Genomic DNA, 20197 nt, shown 5'->3' on the forward strand with positions numbered 1-20197 from the left:
CTGTGCCTTCCCCAAGACACCCATATATACCGCCTGTCGGGGGGGACCACTCAGTCCACTCCGGTCTCCCCCAACTTCTCTCCTTTCCACCAACTCAAATCATCCAAAATGCCCGCACCCGTCCTTCCACCGCGCACACTGTACGATAAGATTTGGGACGACCATGTTGTGTGCGTATTCAGAGACGGCATCTATTGGGCAACAATTGTATTGACTCGGTCCATAGCGACGTGCAAGAAGACGGCACGACTCTGCTGTATATTGATAGGTACGTCTGCGTATAGGCATCTTTAACACCCTACTTACCCCCACCCAGACACCTGGTGCACGAAGTGACGAGCCCCCAGGCTTTTGAGGGCCTGTATGCGCCCTCTACAACATAGAAATAGAGTTCATACTGATCTGGCTTATTAGAGAGAAGGCCGGCAGAAAAGTCAGGCGGCCAGACTGCACGCTGGCTACCGTGGACCACAACGTCCCGTGAGCCCCTTAGTCCCTTGCTCTAGCAATCCTGCTCACTTCTGCGGCCGCAGGACCACCTCTCGGAAAACGTTCAAGTCTATTAAAACATTTGTTGAGGAACCCGACTCCCGTGGACAGTGCGAAGCGCTTGAGGAGAACGTCAAAAAGTTTGGCCTGACCTATTTCGGTCTCGCTGACCGCCGTCAGGGTATTGTCCATGTTATCGGGCCCGAAGAGGGCTTCACGGTGAGTACCTGAATACGCTCCATCCCGAATTCGTCCTGAAATATGATCTAACAGCTCCCTGGCATTACTTGCGTCTGTGGTGACTCTCACACCGCTACTCATGGTGCCTTTGGCGCTCTGGCTTTCGGTATCGGCACCTCCGAGGTCGAACATGTCCTGGCGACGGAGACAATTCTCCAAAGAAAAGCCAAGAATATGCGCATTACGGTCGATGGCGAGCTCCACGAAGGTGTCACGGCAAAAGACGTCATTCTCTACATCATTGGTCTGATCGGCACTGCCGGCGGTACTGGCTGTTGCATCGAATATGCCGGAAGCGTCTTCCGCAACTTCTCTATGGAGTCCCGTATGAGCGTCTGCAATATGTCCATTGAAGCTGGTGCTCGGGCTGGAATGATTGCCCCCGACCAGGTCACCTTCGATTACCTGAAGAACCGCCCGCTCTCGCCAAAGGGCGAAGAGTGGGACCGCGCCGTCGCATACTGGAAGACGCTCCCTACCGACGAGGGCGCTAAGTTCGACATCGAAATCAACATCCGGGCAGAGGACATCGTCCCCACTGTCAGCTGGGGCACTTCTCCCCAGGATGTCGTCCCGATTACCGGCACCGTCCCCGACCCCGCCAACTTCACCGATCCGATGAAGCAGAACGGTATCTCCAGGTCGCTCAAGTACATGGCACTTCAGCCTGGCACGCTCATGGAGGACATCAAGGTGGACAAGGTGTTCATCGGTTCGTGCACCAACAGCCGTATCGAGGATCTGCGTTCCGCCGCCAAGGTTGTGCTAGCCGTGAAGGACGCCAAGGTGGCCGACACAGTCAACGCGATGATCGTCCCCGGTTCGGGGCTCGTGAAGCAGCAAGCTGAGGCAGAAGGCCTGGACGTCATCTTCAAGCGGGCAGGCTTCGACTGGCGCGAGGCAGGCTGCTCGATGTGTCTCGGTATGAACCCCGATCAGCTCAAGCCGGGCGAGCGCTGCGCGTCTACGAGTAACCGGAACTTCGAGGGTCGTCAAGGTCCCGGTGGGCGCACTCACCTGTGTAGTCCCGCTATGGCTACCGCTGCTGCCATCACTGGACATCTTACCGATGTTCGCAAACTCATGGGCGGCGCGAGCACTACCGGCGTCACCTCCGTCGAGCAGATCAAGCAGACAAACTCGAAGGACTATCTCACCGACCCTGTACTCCCCCCTCCTGCCCCACAACCGGAGACGGTGCACCACAACACTGTGCCCAGCGGCACCCCGGCTGTGCACGAATCGAAAGTTCACAAGTTCACCGTTCTGACTGGGATCACCGCGCCCCTGCATATGCCCAATGTCGACACGGACATGATCATCCCTAAGCAGTTCCTGAAGACGATCAAGCGGACGGGCCTGGGCAATGCTCTGTTTCATACGCTGCGAAAGGACCCGGCGACGGGCAAGGAGACCGACTTCGTGCTTAACAAGGCGCCGTATGATAAGGCTGTGATTATGGTTTGTGACGGCCCGAACTTCGGCTGTGGCTCGTCCCGTGAGCACGCCGCGTGGTCTCTGTATGTGTACTGCCTTTTATTAAAATTGACAGGGACTGATTGTAACCAGGATGGACTTTGGTATTCATGCGGTTATCGCCCCGAGCTTCGGTGACATCTTCCGGTCCAACTCGCTACAAAACGGCCTTCTCCCAGTGCAGCTGTCACAAGAAGAGTGCAGCCAGCTGTGCGCCGACGTCGAGGCTGGCGGTCAGCTCGAGGTCGACCTGGAGAAGCAGGAGGTGCGCCGGCCCGGAGGCAAGGGCGCGTTCCACTTTGATGTCGACCCCTTCCGGCGCTACTGTCTCCTGAACGGACTGGACGATATCGGGCTGACTATGCAGAAGGCGGACAAGATCGAGCAGTTTGAGGAGAGGAGGAGTGAGGCTTGGCCCTGGCTTGATGGGTTTGGGTATGTGAAGAGTGGTGGAAGGGTGGATGCTGCCTCCAAAGGTGGGAAGAAGATGGATTGGTAAGGACGTGTTTGTGTATGGGAATAGAAAGTGTATGGTAACGGAGAGAGAAATGAAAGAATATGATTCACATCTCTTCTTTCATTCTATTTCTCAACAATTCATTGTTCAAATCTGGCTGTGGTCGGTGTAATGTATGTATTGTCAATACAAGATAAACTAGCGCGAACCCAAGCGCGGCAGGAACGGACTAATAGTGCCGCCCGCTGTCGACAAGCACCCTTACTGCCCAGCCTTCTCATCCTTCTACTCTTCCTGCTCACTGCTTGTCATTCTCCAGCTCATCTTTGCTGTCCAGAACGACCCAATCGGCCAGTAGCGAAGGATGAGCAGGCAGGGGACCGACAGCGTGCTTTCCGGCGGCATGTCGGCTACAGTCGTCCGTACACCTTCGTCCGTAGCAACACCTAGTACAGCAGCATCATCACCATTGTCAGCAGCCGTGTACGGTACAGGTTTGTAGTTTATCCTCTTCTTCTACATCACGCATAGCTGACGATGTCCTTAAATTGGTAGAACGTCCGATTCCGGCGCGTCAGGTTTCCCACGACGTGCTTTCCTACTACTTTTCGGGAATCGATTCGGACGCCCAAGGACTATCACGGACGCCGAGTGGAAAGAGTATGGGGAGCATGCGGGCACAACATGCCTCGCAGACAGAGAGGGAAGAAGAAGATAATGAGCGGACGCCAAAGGCGAGGAGGCAGGTGACGGCCGACAAGTATCTCGCAGCTGGAGTGGGCGCGTCGCCGACCAAAAGCAGCGCGAACGGGAACGGGTCGAGCAGTGGTCTAGGCGAGGAGGTGAAAATTCATCGAAGGAGGAGCAGTAAGACTGCCAACGCGGCCGATAAACGAAGACTGGCAATCGTCGAGGTCGACGCTACCCCTGCAGCAGCCGTGCAACATGAGGAGGCAAGTGTCGCCGGTACCACCGCCCAACCGTCGTTACTAGCCAGAAGAGGGATGGATACGTCCCGGCTTGCACTTGTCGCGCCGCCCGATGCCTCTCCATTAGCATATACGGACCTCGCACCCGCACCCCCTGTCTCTGCACCTCCCGTGCCTGCCGTTCGCCCCAACCCGCGTGCTGCCGAGGTTGTAGGTACTCATACGAGGAGCAAGAGCAACATGGAGAATGCCCTTAGCACCCCTGGGGGAAGGAGGAGCGCGAGCAGCAGAGATATCGGCATAGTTGGTGCTGTGCGCAGCCCGGTTCGAACGCCAACACGGGACGAGCATAAGCTTGGAGACACTTTGGGAGTGCCGTCTGTGCAGGAGCTGGAAGTGGGGATCCCACACAGTGCTCTGGGGGAGAGCACAGCCGTTGCCCCTATCTTCCAGACTCCTACAACGAGGACGTCTTCGCCGGACGTGTCTAGCAGTGCGGCCAGCTCGACAGATAGGATTGCCCACCCCAACTGGGGGCAGCAGCTAGCGGCAGGTACTAAGGCGGGGCAGCCAGGACAGGTGGGTATGAGCACCCCCCAGATTGGGGAGTCAAAGGAGCTCTCTGCCGCGGTCGCCCCACCTGTGGTGACTCTTCTCCCCGGGTCGTCTCCCCATCTCACGCCAGGCGCTTTCCCTACCGCGTTTTCTACCCCTTCCTCTGCCAGCTCGAACGCATCGGACTACTCCCTCCCTCCTGCTGGGCACGGTGCTGCATACTACGCCCATGCCCACCCCGGGGTAATGAGCCCCCCACAACAGGCCTACTATCGTCTCCAGGGAACGCATATCAACTATGACCCTGTGCTGCATGCTACTGCCGGGCCCCTGCCAGAACCGCCAAGAATGACAAATCTCGTCAGCCTCGCCCCGCCCCCTCCCCGACCACCAAGAGTCAGCAGGAGCCGCTCTCCGCTGAAAGATGCTGCGGCCGCAAGCAAACAGAATTCTTCTCAACCCCAGCCTGCACCTATCCCAGAGCAAGATCCATCCCCTGGAGGATCGGAAAACACTCCCAAGGCTCCGCAGGGGTTTATCCCCTCTCTTCCCACTCCGCTCGTCCGTTCCATGTCCGATCACTCGATCACCGCTGTCTCCGCCTCCTCGGAATCAGATTATGGACCCATGAGCCCTACACCCTCTACGCCTCCTACGTCTGAGCCGCAAGTGCCTGGCGCGAAAGCACGACGAACTCCCTCTCTCGAAAGGGGAGAACGGTACGCCCGCGAAGGCATGAGTGTGCATCCGCCATCGGCGTTCAAGCGCAGCAACTCCCGTTCTTCGCATACCGCTTCACGTTCATCTGATAAACCTGGCCCTCCCAAATCGGAACAGGGATCCTCCCCTGGTCAACAAGAGGTACCATCAGCCCAGCCGGTATCGAGAATCGCCACGCCACCACCAAGGAGCGAGGAGGAGGCAGAGCTGGAGGAAATGCTCGCTAGGATGGCACCTGTTCTGATAGGCAACTTTCAGCCGACCAACTCGCCTGAGCCAAAGGCGAAAATGTTGGAGAGCCTGCCCAAAACTTCAATGTCGGATGCAGAACTTGAGCCTGCGGTCGTGCCTGTGCCTGTGCCTGTGCCAGAACCTGATCATGCTCCTCAGCGCGTACTAGAACCTCAGCCTCAGTCTTACCTCGAAGTTGGACCTGTTCACAAAGCAGAGTCCGGGTCAGAGGTATTCGAGTCGGCCGATGAGACAATTGTGCACCAGCCGATTGAGAAATCGAGTCCGCCATTGCCTGCGCTCCCGCTCGAAGCTATAGAGCAAGTAATAGATGTGACAACCGAACCTGAACAAATGTCCGAGACGGCAGTCATCTCCCTCAACCAGAGTCAGCCCGATCTGACGAGACGACCTCAAGCAGTTTCGCCTGTCAAGTCGGTGGATACTGTGGACTCAGGTTCGTCTTACGAGAGTTACGTACATGCGGAACGCCCCAGCACCCCAATCACGGACACAACGGTCTCTCCCGGAAGGCATTCTCGCAAACCGTCCATCACCCTTCCTTTCACTCCAAAGGGGCCCAAGGGATCGAACGGTACACGCTCTGGCGCTGAGCGTTCCCCTTCCCTCTCATCACAATTCAGCCGTATTGCGGGCAGCGCTCGCCACAGGCCTCCAGATCTTCCACTGCGTTCACCTTGGAGCAGTTCGAAACCCAATTTGGTCCAGAAGGCTAAAGCTATCGCGGCATGGCCTGCCGCAATGCGATTCGACGATGTGATTAGGATGAAGACCCCACTAGAGCGCGCTAATGGTTATGCACGGAAAATTAATGAGCTTGCTCAAGTCGAGAGTGGCCTGACAAATTGGATTATTGCAATCAAGAACGGAGGTCAGTGGTTTAACATGGGCTGCTTCTTCGTCTAAGCAAAAAGCAGCTTCCACACCAGACGGTTCATATAGACGAAAATCGCCTCTTAGTGGTAACAGCTTCACCGTTGGCGGAAGCAGGAAGGTCTCCGCAGGCTCTCACGTCTCCGATGCTAGCTTCCCCACCCGGCCAGATGCGACTATTGCTACAGAAATCTCGTCCGTGGAAAACGACTCACCGCCTCGCATCATACCCACCAACTTGCCCTACCCATCATTAGCACAGGGCATTGGCCAACGTTCCCAGTCTGTGCGAAGTTACACTCCCGCGTTATCGATCAATACGACGCCTTCACGATCGCCTCCTTCTGGTCCCCTGAGCGGCAAGAAGGGCACCGGGTTCTTCTCTTCCATTGGCAGGAAAGGGAGTCAACGCAGGGACCGTCATCTTCCTTTGCCCAACTCAAACCCACTCTCTAGGCAGGGAACGATGCCTCTTAGTGTAGGAGTTGGCTCGGGTTCGGAATCGCCTACTAGGTTGGTGCGGTCCACTGCAGTTCCCAGCGTACCAGGTGGACCGAGAGAGCCTCCAGGCCGTTTGCATAAGGCAAACCCCGTGTCCCGACGTTCCTCCCTCGACTCCCCACCTATGGTCCCTTCGGCACCATTACCTGCTGGCTCTTTGGATAAACGCCGCTCCGTTGGACATTCTAGTGTGGGACAATATGGTAGACCTCTTGAAGCTCCGCGTGGAGCGCGCACGTATGGATCACTAGACCAAACTAGCCCGCGCTTTTCCGCGAGCCTCCAGAACATGGCAGATATTTTGCCGCAGGCAAATCGAACTATGCTTGCTCGGTATCTTACAGAAGCGAATGGCGAAGAGATGTTAGCCATTACGCGTTATATTGAAGATGAAAAGAGGGGCAGCGTTCCCTACTGACGAATCATTACGTGTTGATTATGCATTAAACGTATCACTGACGATATCCACATGCTTGTATTCCATACCCCCACCGATTGCGCACATGAGAATAGTATGGATTTTTCTTTTCTTTGGTGTATGTATGTAATCGCAAATAGCCTTCCCAACTGGTTCACAAAGGCAAGTTTCTTAAGAGCGGGCTATCACGAACGGGGGTATCACTGATACGCAGGTATAACCTATTGATGAGGGTATCGCGAATGGTCAGCTGTTTACAGTCAGTTAGCCTGGGAAGGCAGTCTGGTAAACGTTCGTTCGACGGTGTGAAGTTCGCACTGTTGACAAGGTTATCCTGGGAGATCCGCGCGAAGCGGCGACACGCCCCTAATCTCATATCGCGGCGCTACGTACCTGGAGCTGGGAAGGGCATAGCTTGTACAGGGCCAGACTGAGGATTGGCAATCCGAGATCCAGAATCTCGATATGGCCTACTTCCATACCCTGTAGTGTACGCGTTGTGATGCATATGAGGGGAAGACATGTTAGGATGGTCCAAGCTGATGGGATGCTGAGGTTGAGTGGGGTCAGGGCGAGTTGCTCTTGGACGAGAGGATTGTATCGTATTTTGCATATCGGGTGGAACGGTCTGACGGCGACGCGAAGGAGTGGAGAGAATCTGGGCTGATAAGAATGAGAATAAGGGGGACGTGGAGAAGGACCTACTCCAGTCGTGCTGCCAAATATAGGCTGCTGGGAGAGACTGTGGAGTCCACCAGGGGCTTGGTTCATCGACATGTTGGCACCTTCACCTCCCGTCGTGAGGGAAGGATTATGGGGAAGAAGCGTTTTACGCTTGTACTTGTCCAGCTGGCTCTAAGCAGTATACGTTAAACCTTTAATGATCAATACATCCAGCATAGGAAGGGCACGGACCTTCAGCTTCTGGTAGTCTTTGTCCCGCTCGCGAGAGACCTCCTGTAGGTCAAAGACACGGCGTCGTTCCATGTCTAGTTCACGTCCAAGGCCTGGAATTTGGCTTAGAACATAAATATATGCGCTCATATCTTAGCGTACCGGAGACCTTATCCTGCATTAGACCGATCTGGCCATTAGCTATGATTATATCATGAGTTGTCGTACAAAAAGCACAGAAGTCGTGCACAAACCTTCCCTGATGACGTTGTCAAGATGTTTCTGCATTTGAGCCAAGCTTTCATTGGCATTTTTGAACATCGCTTGTTGGTATGAGTTTTCCTGGGATACCTGATAGTTCCAGAAAGAGATCGCCCTGAGTAATGTCAGGTCGCTTGAACGCGAGCCATTGGGCACCGACTGACCTTCCGCATATTTCTGATGATGAACCATCCCAGCGTTCAAAACAAGTCGTCCGTTATCATAACCAGGACATACCAAGGATGGTGACTGGTGTGAGACCTGCCAACACGGTCTGATACATGGGTTCAGAGAAACAAAGAGCACACGCCGATTGGGGACTTGCCGTCTTGTAATCATTGTTGGGACGCAACGAGCACATCTAAAACCTGTGAAACAGGCTGCGGGGAGATATGCACCACTTTCGACGTACAACTATATCGTCTCTGCACAATAATCTTCAGTGGGAATTGGTAGCTGCATTGGGGACACGCGCACGGCTCGGTGAGGGAGGTTTCGCAAGCAGGACACATCTGACTCGCACGAAAAAGTTCGTTGGCACATGAGACTGCATCCCTTTCTAGCATCACATAAACAATATTTGAATACATTGAACTTGCCGCAAAATATATCTGTCAGACTGTCAGTACAGAGGGCGTGGAACACGACAACGTTGGTCGCGAGGTGTGTAATTGCAACGTACGGGAACAAGTCGTCACGATAGCCTTGGCTTCGGCATCACAAGGCAAGGGCTTTCGGCACTTGAAAGAATTGCATTTGAAGTCGGTATCCATTTGTGGGAATAAGCAATACCAAGAAAAAGGGGCAAGATGAGCATATAAACAACCACTGGGAGCAGACGAAGGACGCAAGAATCAGCTTGGAGCGCGCTCTCGGCGCCAGTGTGCGCACGTGACTGATTTCTTTCTCCTTCAGGGTTCAGACGTTGGCGACTCGTGTCGATTTTCTTCTGACTGCCACCATGTCTAGGCGGCGGAATCTCCAAGCGGCAACTGAACAACCACCATCCCCGGATTCCTTTGCTCCGAATCAAGTGATTTGCTTGGTTGGACAAAGCAAGGGATCGAATGTCTTTGAAGTCACAGACGTGACTGGTCAAACATTACTTGTCGAGCTTCCATCCAAATTCCGAAAAAGTGTATGGATAAGGAGAGGTGGGACAATCAACTTGATCATATCTTTTCTGCAACTTACGTATATTATAGGCAGCTACGTGATAGTTGCAAGGACCGAAGAGTTGTCCGGCACCAAGCTTCAGGGTGTGATTGAGTTCGTTATCACCGCAGACCTACTTAAAGAATGGAAGCGCAAAGGGTTGTGGTTAGTCGAGCCTCAATTCACGAAGACTGAGTCTACTAAAAATCCGTCTGAGGCCTGAGGATCTTGATCGAACAGACGCGGATGAGGACCAGGAAGCAAAATCAAACGTTGTGACTATCTCGGAGCCTGAGCATGCCGAGGAGTTGAAAGGCAAGTGAATCAATTTCGTCCCCGCACACGGTTTAATTGAGACAGAGATGTTGCATATGCAGAAACTACATGACGAACATATTGCATTCAACATGGTTTCATGAACGGAGCATGACCACATTGCAAACAGGACAACACACCGCACGCACCCGATCTGCGGTGCCACGGTACCGAACTTGATGTCGGCCAATGCCGACGCAGTATTAGTACGATCATACAAGTATGGCATAGCGGAATGAATGCAAGAGCAAATTGTTGTTTGGCGCAATACTTGCAGGATCACGTATCAGGCGCGTTCAAACGGCAGATCAGGGAACATCTCCGCTGTTGCACGAAGCGCGACGTAGATGTCATGTCTCTACAGAACAATCAATACCGGCAAACTCTCCCTTCAGAATGGACTTACCCTCATAATCCTGGAAAATGTTTGCTTGTACGCTTCAACAATGTCCTGGATCCTCTCGTCCGCGAATGAGACTGCTTTTCGATTGGTAGTGACGTTGACCAGTACTTCCGTGAAGAGAGGAAAACGTGATTCTGCAGGTAGCCCCCAGAACTGCTGCACGGCCTGTTCTTGCTCACCCCCCAACCATTAGTTTCTTTTTCCCTCTCCAAGGCGCCCACGTACGAGAAATGCAGAGAAGATATCCTCGAGCGAACCAATTCATGGCATCGACATGAATGAGGTTCTGCCTCCAGTTGGTTACGAAGTCCTGGCGGCTGTTTTCCCAAACTCTTCCGGGCGCGGGAAGGAGCTCTGAAGCACGTCTCGCACGGTCGAGTAGCTTCTGAATCGTTCTTGCGCGCCTGACGCAGCCCTGGGCGCCAGCATACCTGCGCTGTCACCACGTGTTTCTCGTGAGGACAGCGGGTACCCACGTGTCACAACGACTCACCTCTCGTAGGCTGACAGGAGAGTCTGGATCATCACAGACACTGTCAGTCATGAAATCAGACGGGGCAATGGCACCAGAAACGTCGGCGATATGGCGAGACATGTGGAGAACGCCGAAAAAGTGGACCAACTTGCACAACCAGTGGGGGCCAGGGTGTACTGAGCTCGACGCTGGTGTATATTTATTCAATGCTGGACAGGGGTCATACTCATCACTCGCAGGAGATTGTAAGGTCTCAAGCCCTCGCTAGAGCTAATAGGCGCGCGTGGCGTGTTCCGGTGATCGTGATGCATCAGCTTCTGCGCGCGGACATAGGCATGTGCCTCGAGGCTGGCTCCCTTACGCAGGAGGGAAACACGCATTCCCAGCGCGAGGGTGAACCCGCGGGTTGTAGGTTGCTAAGTGATGTACCAGTAAAATGGGGCCTCTGCGTCGGACTTGGAGACCGGCAGGTAGCGGAAATTCGAAAATAGGCGAAGTGGTGCATTCGCTTGAAGCTGCCAGATCGCCGAGGGAGACGATCTCACAGATAGGTGGGCCTTAGAGCGCATAGGAGGAAGGATATGCCATTGTCAAGTAATATGCCTGAACTAGCTGTCAACACTGTTATGACATACAGAAGGAGGGCCGCGGCCCACGCCTAAATATGGCACAACCCCGCAAATTAGACCACGCGCATAGCTTCCCGAAGCTCCCCGACCAGAGTTTCCCATATCGAAGTCATTGTGAGTACGTCTGAGTCATTAGAGCATGTACCGTTGGATGTACGAAGCCAAAGGACCAGAGGCAAAAATTAAAGCAGTTTCCCATGATAACCAATGATTGGAGTGAGGAGGCTAGCGGTATTGTTGAATGAGAAAAGCGAGGAGGATAGCGAGGAGTATGATGAGGACTACGGTTGTTGTTGGGAATGCTAATGCCACGTCAGTATATGCGTCACGTGGACAACGGACGTGAACCTCACTTGATGACGGTCTACCGGAGGGAACATGTACCAGCCGGAGAGAGTTGTCTGCACTGCCGGAGACGAGTAGTCTAGCATCAGGACTGAACTTAAGTGCAGTAGGGGGGAACTCGTGTGCTTTCAATATCTGCAGCAGGGGCTGGTCTGATGTCAATAAATGGGCCGCAGGAGCCCAAAATAAGACAGACCGAGAGTGTCTTTGCATCCAGTACCCCAATCTTCAAATCGGACGAACCCCAAGCAAGCAGGTTTCCATCTGCGCTCACATCGAACACCGTCACAGGCCTGTTGTCCACTCGGTGGGAGCGTGTTACACTCCAAGTATTCATATCCCACCGACAGATATAAGAGCTCGTGGGTTCCTTAGCACCGCGCGACTTGGAGCGTGCGCCGCCGGAGGGGTTGAGTACAGTGAAGAGGCGATCTGGTTGAGAGGGCGAGAACCGGGCGGCACGGAAGACGACTTTGTCCGGCTTGGTCCTCGATAGTGTTGGCCGTTCTATGCGTTTTGTGAGTTCCAGTTTTGCTTTCCCCTTCTCTTTTTCATTCCTCGGTAATGGGTAAAGTTCCAAATGTGATGATGCCGTGAGCAAAACCTGGGCACCTGTCAGCAATGACACTCCGCCCTGCGGGGACTACAGTGAACGTACATGTTGCTCAGAGATGGACACGTCATATAACTCCCCGTCCTGCACCTTGAGCAACTCGCATACGTCCTCTAGCCCGGGATAGGTCAGCACGGCGACGGTGTTATCCGTGCTGCCTACAGCAACCATTTTCCTATCCGGACTGAAGGTCGTCACTTTCTTTGCTCGGAGTCAGCATCGGACCTGGCTGTTCAAGGCAGACGTACCTGGTAGATCTCCGAATCGTTCCCCGTGATCGTTCCCCTCGCTCGATCATACTTGACCTCATCTCCCTCCGTATCATATACCCGGCAGTTCTCATTCCCCCCTTCCAGAATGCGGGCAGCAGCACTGTTGATCCCGCAGACGATATGTGGGTCTCCCGCAAGAGGAGCAGAGATCGTCATAGGGACATCTTCCCCTGTCTCAAGCTCTAGTTCGGAGAGCTGTTTGAGCCCTAGATTGGCGCTATCGACTTCGTATAGTCTCTAGGATCAAAAGTCAATACCATGAGCAGGCACCAAAAGACGAGCAAACAAAGAACATACGAGCTTGTTCTTGATCCCACTCCTGCTTGCTCCGCCCCCACCGCCCACCACAAGTCTTGAATCGCTGACGAACGCAAGGGAGTAGACAGGAAACGCCTGCAGAGGGTGCAGCGTATGCTCCGTGCGTGTCATCCTGCCACGGATTGACTCGCAGCCCTCAAGTCGGACTTAGCACGACGGTGAGTGTTGCCAAGCGCTCGTCACTCGGTCAGCAACGAAGGACGTTGAACACGAATATGGTGGGCATGAGCTGCCAGCTCTAATATCAGGGATGCCTTCACTTGCTCCCGTCTCCTGGTCCCCTGTCCCAGAGCGCCCAATGCCTTCCGTTCCTCTCTCTCTTACCACCACACTGCACTAGTCGTGTTGGCTGTCCTCAAATCGACCTCATTAAAACAGACCCCTGTCCGTGCTACTGTGTGCCAGAATCAAATCTCCACGTTTTCGAACGCTGTATACTCTGTCTGCTCCCACCGTGTCTGTCTCACAGTTGCTGCTCCCTGCAGGGCTTACTTTCCTTCGCCGCATTCCTCAGTAACCCGGCCATTGGTGCGGGCACTGGATCTAGTCTGATCGAGTCGCTTAATTAATGCATTATGGAATTTTTGGATCCCAAATCCCCCAACGGACCATCCCTACGCACGAACCACTGTCGACCCAGACTCGATCGATCTTCAACCCCACGTCGGCCTTTCGACCTTGTTCCTCCTGCCCGGCCTGTCACATCCCTCCTTCGAAAGCCTGTTCCATATCTTTCGCTGTCCGACTATAGGCCCCCTCCCCTTGACCAATCCCGGCTCACCCACTCACCGTATCACACTCATACTGAGGTCTCGCCCCAGCGGAGCGCATCTGCTCAAGTTCCCTTGGCCGATCCTGCCCTATATAGTCAACATCACACTATTTTGTCTCCTCGTGGGCATATGCAACCCCCTTCACACATAAGTATGCTTCTGTTCCTCCCAAGTACGCATATATGGTACTCATCAAAACTCAGAGCTGCCTCCGTCGTCTGAGACCGACCCTTCTTTCCGGACTCCATCCCCGCAAAACAGCATTTGTACGTCCCTTTGCGGTCCCATCCAACTCGAACAAGTATATTCCATCTGTCGTATTTTGCGTAACGGGATACTTACATTTCTCCATTCACCAGAGCCGTCTTCACCTTATCTCCCCGCACGCCTGTCTTCCCCAATCGGAGAAGTCGCGAAATGCCTTCTCCCATCATCGTCAGCTCACGCAATCTACCTCGCCGCATGCCCGTCCCTCCCCACCATACGATCCATACCTTTCTCCTGATCAGCAATGGTCTACCCCGCATACCCCCCCAACACTGGGTGTCGAACACAGACACCTTTCCGATTCTCCAAAGAAACATAACATGGTAGCCTCCTTCCAGGAACACCATACCTCCCCATCCGTACGTTATACCCCTCCCGGTCCATCCCGTCCCACTCTCTATGGTAGTCCACCACATCCACGTCTTCCGGATATCACCGCCTCAATCCCTGCCAACTCCTCGAACCCGGTTGACTTAATTCCATCTCATTCAACTCCCTGCTCTAGCACAGACGTCCCCAATCCCCCCTCCGCCAATGATCAACCAGTCCTATCCCCGTCCGAATCCGCCATCCATGACGGAAGTACCCCCACGGCCAGCGACCTGGAGTCTCAATTGTGTCGTGGTATTACTGACGCGTTAGACTGTGCCTTCCACTCACTCTCAGCTATAGAATGCGGTGAGTGCCCATTTTTCATCCTGTACAAGTCATCCCCACCTCACTCACATCCTCAGCCCAGCTTTTGTATGCCTCTCTTGATGCTGTACTGCAGCGTTATCATGTCGCTGTCAATGCCGACCACCTTCCCTCCGGCCAACGGATTCCTTCGCACGTGTCCGACGTGCTTGACCTCATATATCTCATTTGTCAGGGCAACCACGCCATCGTACAAGCAGCTTTCCAGCAAGCCGCGCACGAAGCGCTTGATCAGCTCACTGGACCCACCACAACTATTCCCCATCTCCTAGGCCAGCTCATCCCTGCCTTTGCCGATTGTTTTATCACCGCGATCCAAACTTCTGAATCGCCTTTCCTCCTGCCACCAACTCTCATTAATCACATTGCAGCGGCATTGCCTGGCAAGACACCACGCCCTCTGCCCACATCCCCATCACTTCTCCTCGCTTCATGCCCCACTGACGGTGCATCCGCACTGGTCCCAGCGGTGAGCTTCCCTCCCCCTCCAGCCCAGGTGGACCACACCTCCCAGCTAAATGCGTCCCCATCCCTCTCTCCGCACATTCCCCGGAATGTACCATTGTCCGCTACCCCACCGCACCCAACCTCGGTAAGAGGTACGGCGATACCTTCTGAGTCTAAAGTCAGAGACTTTAGTTTCCACTATACTCCCGACCTCACCGCTTCCGATTCCACCAAGACCACGCCTTCATCACTTCCTCCTTCCGGAGGCCCCCTCACTTCCCCTCCTCCTGGTACCCCCCTTCTTCTTCATGACGTCCAACCTACTCCTTGGCTCTCGCAGTTTAGCACAAAGGCCTACTACAATGAAGAGCTAAAGTCCCTCCACGGTCGAACCATCGTCCTTTGGGGCACTGGAACATATCCCAAAGAACTTGCGGCTGAGTTCCCCCCCGATCCCTGTGCGGAAGGCCGTAAAGACTGGCCCGATCGACCTACAGTTCGACTCAATCGGGATACACATGCTTTCTTCTGAGACATGATCTCAAACGTTGGATGGGTGCGCTAATTCATGCCTGGTCTCTATTCCCATGAAAGCTGATCCATCCAAGCACTTTCGCCTCTAGCTGGCCATGTTCTCTAGCGCGAGCTGCCCGCCGCCCTTCATCAAAAAAAATGCAAGATTATCGGTTTCAACAGATTTCTGCCTTTGATTGGCCGCAACATTCATCCGTACCATTCATCCAGCGCGCAGATCTGGATCATGGTTCGCGACATATGGGAGCAACGCATGTTAATTATCTCCCTGCCCGAAGGTCTGTCATAGTGCCTTCGCTTTACCGCTTGTTCACTCACATTCTCCCAGCACAGTCCCAGGACCCGGACCCTGTGGTTCTGGAGTACGCCGAGGGTGACCCGGTCCTTCGAATCTCCCACATTCCCCTCCTTATACCTGATTACGTCAATCCTGCTCGCGTGTCTGTACAGATCTGGAATGCCAACCAGGCTGTGCCTGACTGGAATTCCTTTCATCAACAGTCGTTGCTCCCGAAGAAACTGAGGAAAACAAGGGCCAAGGCTCGCACTCCCGACCCTGCGTCTCTGTCAACAGATGACCCCCCCAAAGCCGATTTATCTCAGTCTTTCCTCACTCCCGTCCCCTCGCATTCTCCCCATGTGGTCTTACCACTACCCTTACCAAAGCCTTCGCCTTCCACGTTCGTCGAGCATGCCTCTGACGACCAAACTTACACATCTTGTGGCCCCGAAAATGCAGCCCTCTCCCCAGGCGCCTCTAATGATATCCATCCCATGTCTCGATTTCCTCCGACCTCCCAGTCGCGGATGCTCATACCAGCCTCGTCGCCCTCTTCATCCCTCGAAATAACTGCCGGTTCAGTCGTTGATCCTGTCTGCCTGGTGCCTTCAGAATACAACTCCGTCCTGTCCCAATGCGCTCAGGTGCCTAGTACCCCACTTGAGGAACAAACCCCAGGCCCGCCCTCGTCTTCCCCTTCTATGCAAAGTCCCCCCGTCCCCACTGCTGCTCCTCTGATCGTCTCACCTCCGCATGACCTGCCTCTCCTCCCGTCGTCTACGACTGATCGATTCCCTGCAGCCCCTTGTTCTCCCTCAACCCGTGCTCCACCAAAAATACCCTCAGGGGATCCCACACCTCCGCCGCAGGAGTCCCTCGCAATCCACACATCCCAGCGATTCCTGCGGTTGTCCAGCCCCCGTCCCGTACATGGCCTCCCCCCGTCAACCCCTCCCCGCCCTGTGACTAGAGCCATCACGGCGGCTGCTCACTCGTCCCTTAACACCGATTCCAACCATAGCCCCGCTCCGGAAAGAGCTTCGCGCGTTTCCGGCAAATCGTGCCCGCCCACCCCAAGCAAGGCCAGCAAGACCAAACCTGCCAACAACTCCGGCAAACCCAGCAAGTCCAAGCACAGCAAGTCCAAGCACAGCAAGTCCAAGCACAGCAAGTCCAAGCCCGGCAAGTCCAAGCACAGCAAGTCTAAGCCCGACAACAATGACAAGTCCACCCACTCCATCGAGGACACCAGCTCGATATCCACGTCCGATCCCACCGAATTACCACCCATCGCCTCTCCTCCTGTCCAATCATCGGGCCAATATTCGGTCGCCCAGGACTCGGCAACTACGTCCGACCGTAGCCCCTCTCTTCATGCGCCTCACGTGCGTAGTCGCTCTGGCTCCAACCCCATCCATCTTGTACCAGCCAAACGCCGTGTCTCGAATGAGCCTCTCACATCACTGGCTGCAGGTGGTGATCAATCTGGCCTTCAGCCCTCCAAACGGCAAAAAATTGGCCCGACTGGTTCTTTCGTTTTCTCTCTCGATCTCGACTCGAACCATGCTGTATTCGTCGAGTAGTTTTACGATCACATGCAGAGCTACTGGTTCGACGAACCTCTCCCTCCTAGTATTGGGAATATCGACGATGAACGCCTCGCCTTCGTAGACTGGGTGCATTCCCAGTCTGGCTTCGATACACCAGCTGACACCGACATGGCAATCTCTACCCTCTCTGAGGCCTATTCTGCGTACCGCAAATCTGTACTCTGATGGGTTTCGGGCTGGGGGGCTTGTGTCTCCCCGTCGTAAACGTCCGGACATGGCTGTAAATGCTCGCCCACCTCCCAAGGACCTGGGGCACATGGAACATCTCTGTATTCCTCAGTTAGAAACCCTGCCCCATTCCCGTATTCACTCATGTCTTTATTAGGCACAACATACTATGCTCCTAATTGATCGCTCCCGTATGGTCAATCTACCGATGGATGATTGGCAGATTTGGCGCCCTTACTTCGTCCCCGTTCGAGGAATCCGCTGGTTCACATGACTCACTCCGTGTGCTTGCAACCTCTCCTTTCCATCCGACCAAGCGCGTCCACATGTCTTCACCTCTGTACCGTCACCAAGATGCTTCCCATTTGGTGCAGTCAATCTAATTAGGCCCACTCTGCGGCCCACAGGTCCCTCCTAGCCGTACCGGGGTGTCCACAAGCCGCCCACGGCCGACCCTGGCCGAAACCAGCCGTACACATCAATCACGGAAACTTTCCCGTGTGTATTTCAATTTCGTGACTACGTTTGAACATGAGGGAAATGAATACGTCTTTACCCCTGAATATGCGAGTGCCCTGTGATCACTTGCCCACCTGGCATAGGATCGAATGTCATGCCGTCCTAAGTAGTTGATGTAAGGATAAATATTTATCTGGTTGTATATATAAGATTGCCACCAGTCGATCTAGGCTCTGTCCGATCCTTGTGCGTTCATCGTCCAGGGGTTGCCTTCCTAGTAATCCGGTCCGTTTCCGATTGTTTGCTGAGCGGTGCAGGAACGACGGGCGTCCTTCGGCGTTGGCTGATATCTGTCAGGTCCATGTACGTGACTGCCATTCAGAGATCTAACCCAAAAATAAGTCTGCCTTCCCATGCATTGCTAATCACGTCCTGCGCTAATGCCGCCCTTCCTGCTTGATCGGAGTCGTCCAGCTTGAGTGTCACGTAACGCGGGGTGGCTTGCAACGACAATAGTCCCCATCACACTTCCCATGACGGCGGGAAAGTAGTACCCGGCCTTCACGGTCCATCCGCTGCTGAGTCAGGTCGACCTCACTCAGTCGTACGTACCGAAGAGGCCGGTCCGCACCTGGCAATGCCAAGATACCGCCCCAAGTGATGCATGCGAACCGCCTCGATTATTCCCTCACTCTGTCTGTATGAGGTCAGAGGCATGTGAAGGACTGAATTCGGGGAAGGCCGCACAGGTACAGGTTCACATCGACATCGGAGACTGATAAAGCTTGACCCCCATCAACCTGCAAACACAGCGTCTCCAGGGACCGGTGCCGATTCACGATCAGCTCAAAATCGTTCCAGGATAGGCACGGGCAATCGACGACGCAAATGAATGCTAGTATACACATGCTTCGATGCTCGTGGATGCAAGACGCGCGTGGGCCCGTGTTCGGATGCGGACGGGCGTGGACGGGTCTCCGGAAATGTTTCTAACGAGTGCTTGATAAAGAAATGGCACTTGGTATTCATCCTGGTATCTCTGTGCCCCCGTTTAATGCTTTCATATATACGCAACTCGTCTTTCATTGGTTCAATATGACAGATCCACTTGGTACCCTGTGTGACGGTGACACCCACACCAGTGGATGGATCTCTTTCAGTTCCGCGCCCCATATGGGTAACCCCATTCATGCCAGTTTGTCGTGACCATCTCCGCTCCATTCCTCGCTGGGTCCAATTGTCCATAGGGAGGACTTATGAAGGCGCCATTGACCTGCCGTTCTTGCCAGGACATTGTCCGCATCCAACGCTGCAAGGTATTGTCGCACGAAACCACTGGAGGCAGGCAGATTAATTGCGGAAGACATGGTGTGCGTGGGCACGAGACTTGCCTATTCGCATCATGCATACCTTTGTGCAGTTTCAACTTATGGTGTATGCGTGCCCGCCCCCACCTGCACACCACATCTTCTTCAACCAGCTCCACAATAGCCTGTGCGACTTCCTCCTCAGTATGAACCGGCCGGCGGGCCGTCGCAATGCCTAGACACAACATGCATCGGAACAAGGATTGCTCATTACAAGCAGGGATTAGTCAGTGCCAGTATCAGAATATCAAGACACCCAGCAACACACTTCATATAAACACCGTGAATGTCACCTAAGTCCCAGACTATTTTCTTTCAGGTGAGTCCCTGCCTCAGCAAGGACACCAATACCTCATTTAGCCACACCTAGTTGGACTGCATTACTGAGGAGGGACCGAGTATCAGCCAGAGGGTGGGTTGGGTCACAGCCCACACTTACCCAGTTGTGATCCATATTGATTGCATCCAGTGGGATTTCGATTGAACGGATCTGGTATTGAGGTCATACTTGACCTCAGCAGCGACCAAGAATGAGTCGCCTTCCTTTAGGGGGGGGGAAAGTCCCCCCCCCCCTCCCCGCAAAGAACTGCCTCATTTCCCATGCATACACAGTCAAACAAATCACGCTTGCGGGACCGGAGATTGTTTGAATATTGTGCACGCGAGCTGGTGGAGTGCCCCGGGATGGGTGCCTCAATGTACCATGCTCGCCGAGCCTAAGACATTCGATGTCAAATGCAAATATAAACTGCGGGGGTGGACATCCAACGGGTACAAGTTTCATGACGGGGAGCTTCCGTCAGGGATTCCCATCTATGTTCGGAAATGACCATCCATCGGGCCGTGGTCAGCAAGGGTCTGTCCACTTTACCACACCGGAAGCATTGGGTCGTTGGCAGCACTGTGCGGAACCATATCCATACATTCTATCCAGTACACTACTGCGGGATCTGTCAGGGCACCAGCTCATTGCTTGGTCAAGAGACATGACTAAGCCTTTATGACA

General features: G+C 54.2%; 7 protein-coding genes across 7 annotated transcripts; 4 read left to right on the forward strand and 3 right to left on the reverse strand.

The window, feature by feature from the left end:
- The first annotated feature begins 46 nt into the window (after positions 1-46).
- Positions 47-2758, forward strand: DACRYDRAFT_19494 (aconitase). Its single transcript, XM_040771534.1, has 7 exons — positions 47-170; positions 227-268; positions 317-361; positions 415-480; positions 534-708; positions 763-2249; positions 2299-2758. Exons 1-7 carry the CDS (start codon positions 109-111, stop codon positions 2702-2704), a joined length of 2283 nt encoding a protein of 760 aa, XP_040633146.1. The 5' UTR covers positions 47-108; the 3' UTR covers positions 2705-2758.
- Positions 2759-5691: 2933 nt separating this feature from the next.
- On the forward strand, positions 5692-6974 carry DACRYDRAFT_19495 (uncharacterized protein). The gene has a single exon (XM_040771535.1). It carries the CDS (start codon positions 6458-6460, stop codon positions 6908-6910), a length of 453 nt encoding a protein of 150 aa, XP_040633147.1. The 5' UTR covers positions 5692-6457; the 3' UTR covers positions 6911-6974.
- Positions 6975-7825: 851 nt separating this feature from the next.
- Positions 7826-8838, reverse strand: DACRYDRAFT_34944 (uncharacterized protein; the record flags this gene model as incomplete). The annotated part of the gene is made up of 6 exons (XM_040774391.1): positions 7826-7917; positions 7967-8005; positions 8059-8229; positions 8387-8426; positions 8497-8620; positions 8744-8838. Coding segments are annotated over 6 exons (561 nt in total), but the record flags the coding sequence as incomplete, so codon positions are not given.
- Positions 8839-9026: 188 nt separating this feature from the next.
- DACRYDRAFT_12978 (uncharacterized protein) lies at positions 9027-9443 on the forward strand (the record flags this gene model as incomplete). The annotated part of the gene is made up of 2 exons (XM_040770954.1): positions 9027-9219; positions 9271-9443. The coding sequence occupies 2 exons, from the start codon at positions 9027-9029 to the stop codon at positions 9441-9443; spliced, it is 366 nt and encodes a 121-aa protein (XP_040633149.1).
- Positions 9444-9821: 378 nt separating this feature from the next.
- DACRYDRAFT_103202 (uncharacterized protein) lies at positions 9822-10533 on the reverse strand (the record flags this gene model as incomplete). Its single annotated transcript, XM_040767724.1, has 4 exons — positions 9822-9893; positions 9942-10108; positions 10164-10374; positions 10432-10533. The coding sequence occupies 4 exons, from the start codon at positions 10531-10533 to the stop codon at positions 9822-9824; spliced, it is 552 nt and encodes a 183-aa protein (XP_040633150.1).
- Positions 10534-10991: 458 nt separating this feature from the next.
- Positions 10992-12772, reverse strand: DACRYDRAFT_19497 (WD40 repeat-like protein). The gene is made up of 6 exons (XM_040771536.1): positions 12570-12772; positions 12249-12509; positions 12046-12201; positions 11584-11991; positions 11396-11534; positions 10992-11344 (listed from the first exon to the last, which is right to left on the reverse strand). Exons 1-6 carry the CDS (start codon positions 12699-12701, stop codon positions 11268-11270), a joined length of 1173 nt encoding a protein of 390 aa, XP_040633151.1. The 5' UTR covers positions 12702-12772; the 3' UTR covers positions 10992-11267.
- Positions 12773-13165: 393 nt separating this feature from the next.
- On the forward strand, positions 13166-15269 carry DACRYDRAFT_112997 (uncharacterized protein; the record flags this gene model as incomplete). The annotated part of the gene is made up of 4 exons (XM_040769544.1): positions 13166-13514; positions 13567-13664; positions 13723-14308; positions 14365-15269. Coding segments are annotated over 4 exons (1938 nt in total), but the record flags the coding sequence as incomplete, so codon positions are not given.
- Positions 15270-20197: the final 4928 nt, after the last annotated feature.

The sequence above is a fragment of the Dacryopinax primogenitus genome (assembly GCF_000292625.1).
Source record: "Dacryopinax primogenitus strain DJM-731 SS1 chromosome Unknown DACRYscaffold_1, whole genome shotgun sequence".
In the NCBI taxonomy this organism is placed as follows: domain Eukaryota; kingdom Fungi; phylum Basidiomycota; class Dacrymycetes; order Dacrymycetales; family Dacrymycetaceae; genus Dacryopinax; species Dacryopinax primogenitus.